The sequence below is a fragment of the Apteryx rowi genome, unplaced genomic scaffold (genome assembly GCF_003343035.1).
Source record: "Apteryx rowi isolate R43461 unplaced genomic scaffold, aptRow1 scaffold_73, whole genome shotgun sequence".
Lineage (NCBI taxonomy): Eukaryota > Metazoa > Chordata > Aves > Apterygiformes > Apterygidae > Apteryx > Apteryx rowi.
This window is the reverse complement of record NW_020451016.1, coordinates 848,445-854,853: the sequence shown is the minus strand read 5'-3', so window position 1 is coordinate 854,853 and position 6,409 is coordinate 848,445. Positions and strand designations below refer to the sequence as shown.

The window sequence follows — 6,409 nt, the reverse complement described above, 5'->3', positions numbered from 1 at the left end:
CGCGGGAGGGTGTCCCCGCAGCTCGCGCTGTGTCCCCGCACGGCAGCGCTGGGCTTAGCCACAACTATTTTCAGCGACACGCAGCTAACTCCTTCGGCAAGGAGGAATTCGGCAAAGGGTGTTTGCTTTCTTTACTTTTTTTTTCGAGGAAGGATAAAATGTTCTTGCTTTGGCTCTCCTCAAGGTTGAACTCATGTTTTTTTTAGCCAGTTCCCCCGACCGTGGGAAAGACACTACCTTGGCTCTGCGATGACATTTCTGCCAAGTCTGGGATGGGGTGTGGGGGGAAATAAGGCTTTGAAACCTCTGCCCAATTTTCCTCTTCCCGTTCGCCTGTCTCTTTCATCCAGATGGGCTCTTCCAACAACTGGATTCCTCCAGCGGGCCCCGTTCTCCAGCAGATGTACAACTTTTAATTATTTTCAGCACATTTTAATCAGGCCTGGTTCTGATAACGTCCTAATTAAAGAGACCTCGCTATCGGCAGCTCGGTTCAGAACTCAACTTTCTTATCACATTCCTGAAGCTTTGGGTCAGGCAACACCGGAAAATGCGGCCAAAACATCGCTCTGCTCCTAGCACAGTTTTGAAGGTCACCAAAAGTCTGCGCCGGGCCAAAAGTAACGTAGAAAGTGTCAGTGTTTTCAGAAAGTTAAAAAAGAGGCAGAGGGAAAAGGGGGAAAGGGAGTTGAAGGTTGAGCCTCTACCCTGAGGGCTAAGGGAGGAGATAATGCAGCGAGAAGCAGCTGTGGGATGGGAGTCYGTAAGGTACTGGCCTGTCAGCGCTGCTTGCATCGCCGCGGAGGGAGCTCTACAAGGGGCAATGTGGAACAGATCTGGCCGGGGAAAACTAAGTCCCACTTCTATCCCAGCCCTGGAGTCCAAGGGCTGGCTTTAAAACATCGCGAAGGTGAAGGTTTCAAAGTCCTTAGGATTTTTTCCCGTGCCTATTGCTCCCTTCATTTCTCCCGCACAACCCTGCAGGTTAATTAAATTCTGTAACGTCGCTGGATCCAGGCTGTCTGCAGAGACAATAAATTGGAGAAGCAACAACCGGATCCCTTTGCTGCCTCTCCATTTGATTGTCTCTGAAAGATTCGGTGACTGTTGATCGCGGTGATAAAGCAGGTCTCTTGTACAGCGCCGAACACTTGGGAGCCCCAACCCGACGTGTCCCAAAGGAGACCAGAGGCAGCCCCGAGGGCTGCGTGTCAATTAACCTCCACATTCAAAATTAAAATAATCATCATTAACCTCCAGTCACATGCCAGTTGCAAACGGTTCCGTAGAGGATGCCCTTGCTAGAATAAGTAGGTTACGAGAGAAATGCATGCGAGAGAGTGCTCGTGGTTGACTTGGTTTATTTTCCCAGCCTACGTGGACTTTTTGTTTTGTTTTGTTTTTTGGAAGAGTGACTCTCGGAGGAGCTTGGTTCTCGGGGTAAATGCTGATGAGCCGAGAAGCCTCTGAGATAATATTACTTTGTAATTACTTTTTTAGCTGAAGTTGTTTAGCCAGCTCCAAGTCATTAATGAAAGTTGGTGTCCAAGCACCTGATTTACGATTTAGTGTCGGCCCGGGGTCAGCAGAGGTGGTCTCTTTCCATCTGAATCTGCTCGGTGTAGGAAACAAAATAAGCTGTTTATTATTTTGGAGAGCAATTTTCGCTGAAAGGAGGAGTTTTATTTTTGCATGTAACATTCCGCCTCTTTATTGCAGACTCTTCAGAAAGCTGACCTTAAAAAAAAAAAAGAGAGAGAGATTAAAGGGTAACTTCTAAATTGGAAACGGCAGAGGAGTACACAGAGCAGATGGGAATCTTCCTCTTTAATATGAGCAACAATTAATGAAAACATCCTTTTTATTACCGAAGACGATCTGTTCTCTTTAAACATGAACGAGACTTCCGACTTTCCGCCCTTCAGAGCGGGCTGCCTGGCTCGCCTCTCCCGCGGGGCCGCTCTGCGCCCCTCTCCGCGGCACCTGGCCCGGCCCGGCCCCGCAGCGCTCCCCCAAAACCGCGCCGCGGGGTTACACCCGCACCGCCCTACGCCTGCAGTCTTGCCAAGTGTGCGTGTGCGTCTGTGTGTGTGTTGGCGGGGAGGGGATGGTATGGGCAGAGTGAATGAAGGGGCAAAATCTTGGTATGTTTTTTCCCCCCTGTGGCCAGCATGCCCGGGGAAGATGGACTGGAGCCAGTGCAATAAATGCAAAGTATTTGGCGGTTGTGTGGGTGCTTTGCGGTGCCTGTCGTCGGGGGGGAGCGTGGGCTGCTGTTGCTCGACGCCTGCTTGGAGACGCTCTGCGGGGAGCCGGTGGCTGCGCAGGGCCAGGGCCAGGCGACCGCCTCCTAACTGGGCTGTTGTCTTCCCGGCAGGTTACAGCACCGTGGCGTTCGATGGCGCCCCGAGCTATGGCCACACGCCGTCTCACCATGCTGCTCAGTTTACAAACCACTCTTTCAAGCACGAGGACCCCATCAGCCAGCAGACCTCGCTAGGTAATTTCGGACGCCGCCGCAGCGAGGAGGCCCCAACGCGCCTCGCGCAAATCTGCCTCCGCGCGGCGCGCAGTGCGCTGCGCGGGCCGGGGCCGGCGGCGCTGGCGCGGGCCGGCGCCCCGGCGGCGCTCCGGAGTCGCGGCACTGCACTGGTGCAGGCCGGGCAGAGCTAGCGCGGCCCGAGGGCCGGCGGTGCGGCCCTTCAGCCCCTCTGCCGCGCCGGGCTGGAGGAAAAGGGCCGGTCGCAGCCCGGGTTAACTCTCTCCCGCTTTCTCTGCAGGCGACCAGCAGTACTCGGTGCCGCCCCCGGTGTACGGCTGTCACACCCCCACAGACAGCTGCACGGGCAGTCAGGCCCTGCTCCTCCGGACCCCCTACAACAGGTACCTCCGGCAGGAGCTCTGCCGTCTCTGCTTTACGTGCGATTCGCGTTGGTTGTTGCTTGGACGTGGCCTCTCCCCCGCATGTCGTTCAAACGGCTTTCTCTTTTCTTCAGGCAAACAGATCTATTTTCCCCTTCTTTTTTTCAAAAAAGAAAAAAGATGCAGACATGTTGAAAAAAAAAAAGATACGCTGCCCCCTCCACCCCGGGACCCGCCGTGTCTCAGAGCTTGCCCCTGCCGCCTCCCCTTTCCCCGGGCCGGGTTCGGCGGTGGCGGCGCCGCCCGGCGCTGGCTCTGCACCCCGCCCGGGGCCCGGGGCCCTGCCGCCCGGCTCCGGGGGCCGCTCTGAGGCGGCAGGTCGCTTCCGGGCGGCGGGGGCCGGGCTGCCCGGGCTGTTCCGGGCCTGTCCCGGAGCCCGTCGGTGCGCAGGGTTTGCGCTTTGCCCGGACGCGCCCAGACTGCCCATCCGTGCCGACAGGAGCCGCCCGGGCAGCCCAGCAGAGCCGCCGGCTGCAGGGCCCAGACCCTGCTCCCGAGCGTCCCCCGGCTGCCCGCGGCGGGCGCCACCCCCGCGAGGCGCCGTGGGGGCTGCAGCCGCCCCGGGAGCGCGCACAGCCGCCCCTTCGCCTCGGCTGCGGCCGCGGCGGCCCGGCGGCCCCCCAAGAGCGCAGCCGGCGGCGCGGCCCTGCTAAGGCCGGGGGAAGCCCGCGGCCTCTGCGCCTGCCCCGCGGCCCGCTCCCGGCGCTGGCAGCCTCCGCTCCCGCTTGTCCCTGACGGTGGGAGATGCGGGAGCGCGGCCGCTCGCTGGGGAGCAGCGGCGACCCACAAAGCGCGGCACAGGGATCGGGCAGGCAATTAAAAATTAGCTCAGTCAAGAGGCTTCATCTTGCGGACCGAGAGCCTTCCGAGGGCTTCCAGTAGCGAAGGGGACTGGCCTGCGGAGAGGTTAGTTTCTGAAAACGGGTCAATAAAGGTAATAGATTTCCTTGCTGGGAGAAAGGTGTATCTGGAATTTTGTTCTAAGCACGAAATGTCTTTGCAAACAGAAGCGTCCTTTGCAAACGCAGCTTCCCGTTTTCCTCGGTCTGGCATGGGGGCTGGGCGTGCCTCTTGCAGTTTTACAACGTGTTTAGTGAGCAAAGAAGTTACCCAAAATTTATTCTTCAACTTTTTGTGAACTTGGAGCCAGTCCCATATCTCCGAGTTGCTAAGTAACTCGCACACACAAAACAATATGCCTCTGCGAAGGAAGCTGCAAGCGGCTCTTCTTATAGGCTGGTTATATCATCTCTGATTAATCAACACTGGACGTGGGACAACAAAATTCTGTCACTTCCAGAAGCCACTTCGTTAATGAACGTGAGTTGACGTCAAGGGAAGGAGGGAATGAGGTAATGAAGGAAGGAAAGAAGCCTATCCAGAGAGATTAGCTTGCAGAATAATTGGCGGGGAGAACTCCTGCGCTGAAGTGACAGAGATTGCTCGCCTCGCAGGGAAATCTATAAATATGATTTGTAGGGAGGCTTCGGGAGGGCAGCGCTGAGCCGTCGCGGGCAGCCGGCGCTCGGGGAGCGCGGCCGACCCTCTGCGCAGCGCCGCGGGGCCGCGCAGCTCGCTGCGCCGCCCCGGCGCTCCCGCGCGTGCAGCGGCCCGGCCCGGCCCCGCGCCGTGGCGGTGGGAATGGCCTCTGCGCGCAGCATGGCATCTCCCCCCGCTCCGCCCGGATTTGCTCTTTGGACACTAGCTCTGAGGATTCAAGACTCAAAAGAAACGAGGAAGGCTATGGCTTCTCCCTCGAGTAGCAGGCTTCTCTCTCTAGGAGAGCCGGTGCAAAAGCTGCTGTTCAAACCCTTCTCATTTCCCCCACGAGCAGCTCCGTTTCTTGCAGAGGGGTGGCGAAAGCGTGATCTGAAGGATGCTTTATTTCTTGTCTTTCCGCTGATGTAATCATTCTCACTTGCACTAATTATATTTAATGGAGCAAGCCCAATCCTGAGATACAGGATTCCAATAGGAAATCGCTACTTGTGAAATCGCTCAGGAGAAGATCTCTTTCCTCCAGCTTTCCAACCCATGCCTCTGCTAAGGAAGTCATCGGCGGAAGGAGTGCAAGCACGGCTTGGCATCGCCGTAGCAGGGCCACTCTCCGGCCCGGTGCTTTGGGACTCAGAACCCGGCACGAATGGGGAGCTGGGATCCCACCGGACTTGAGCTACGCTACAGAGCCGATTTCTTCTTCACGTTAGCCTTGATCCTACTCTACTCCCTGGGAGGTTTACGACTTACTTCATTAGGATAGGATTAAGCCCTTAAACCTCCCTGGAGCCAATATTGATGTGTGGTGGTATATATCAGGGCAGAACTTGTTCCAGGGCGAGGGAAAGCTCCTATTTGTACAAAGCCTGCTCCAAGCAGGCTGAACAGGTGGGTGAGCTCCAATCTTGCCTCTCCTTGTCCCCACATCCAAATGTTCAAAAGCATCTGAAAAAAAGAAACACAACCTTTTTCCTTCCTGATTTTCCTACTGCACGAGTGTTTTTCCTAGGGACCGTAATCAAGGAAAGTGAGTGACTAATTACCATGCAGAAATTAACGTGACTCATTGGCCACATTTGCAATGTTCTGAAAAACGACCATACTTCTTGAAAAACGATTTGGTGGAATCTTTGTTATTATTACTACCGTTATTATTTTAAAGAAGATATTGGTTCCGTACCCCCGCTGTCAAGAGTTATTTTGCTTTTCGGAGTCCAAGACAAGTCTGCTAGCTCTGTTTTGACAACTGCTGGCTCAGTTGCCGCGTCTGAGCGATGGCGAAGGAAATAATGGCAATAAGGCTGTCCGCCGGCCGTGCTCGGTGCGCGTCTCTGTGCGCACTTGGCTGCTGTTCAGGGTGCAAATGGTCGCGGTGCTGATCTCCGGCATCACTGGGATGCTCAAATCAAGAGCACGGACACTTGCCTCAACCCCTCGGCGGCGTCCGCAGCTCCCTCCCTCTCCCCTGCTGCAGGACTGAGCCGAAGGGGTGCTGAAGCTAACGGAGCCTGTCATCTCGACCATGGTCTTTGGTCCCTCGCCCATCCACCCCTGCCGAGGCTTCGCGTCTGCATGGCCTTGCACCCGGTCTCGTTGGGCTCCATCTCTTCCTTTTCACCGCCTCGGAGCTCTGCAGAGTGGAAACGAGCCCAGAAAGGTTATTATTCCTCGAGGAGAGATGGAGTAAGAAAAGCAGCTGTCAGGAAGCGCAGAAACGAACCACGTCCAACTGATGCTCGCGCTTCCCCCTCCTTGTCATCTCAATAGCTGCGTGCAAGACACCGCCACGAAGCCGCTGCCGACTTTACCCCCTCTGCGGCATGCGGCCGGCGCTGGCCGCTCCAGGGCTTGAGAAAACGCCGCGCGGGGTGTCGCGCCGCCCGCTGCTCGCGTCCCGGGAGACGCGGCTTCCCCCGACGGCAGGGGCCGGCGCAGCGGCCCCGACCGGCCCGGCCTCTGCGGCTCCCGCGCCCGGCGTCCGACCCTGCGC

General features: G+C 57.0%; 1 protein-coding gene across 2 annotated transcripts in view; it reads left to right on the top strand.

The window, feature by feature from the left end:
• WT1 (Wilms tumor 1) overlaps nucleotides 1–6,409 on the top strand; it is a 38,589-nt gene that overhangs the window by 3,176 nt on the left and 29,004 nt on the right. For both annotated transcript variants that reach the window (XM_026087692.1, XM_026087693.1), the window contains exons 2-3: nucleotides 2,378–2,500; nucleotides 2,781–2,883. In XM_026087692.1, the coding sequence (XP_025943477.1) occupies nucleotides 2,378–2,500; nucleotides 2,781–2,883 (226 nt within the window). The remainder of the gene's footprint in view (nucleotides 1–2,377; nucleotides 2,501–2,780; nucleotides 2,884–6,409) is intronic.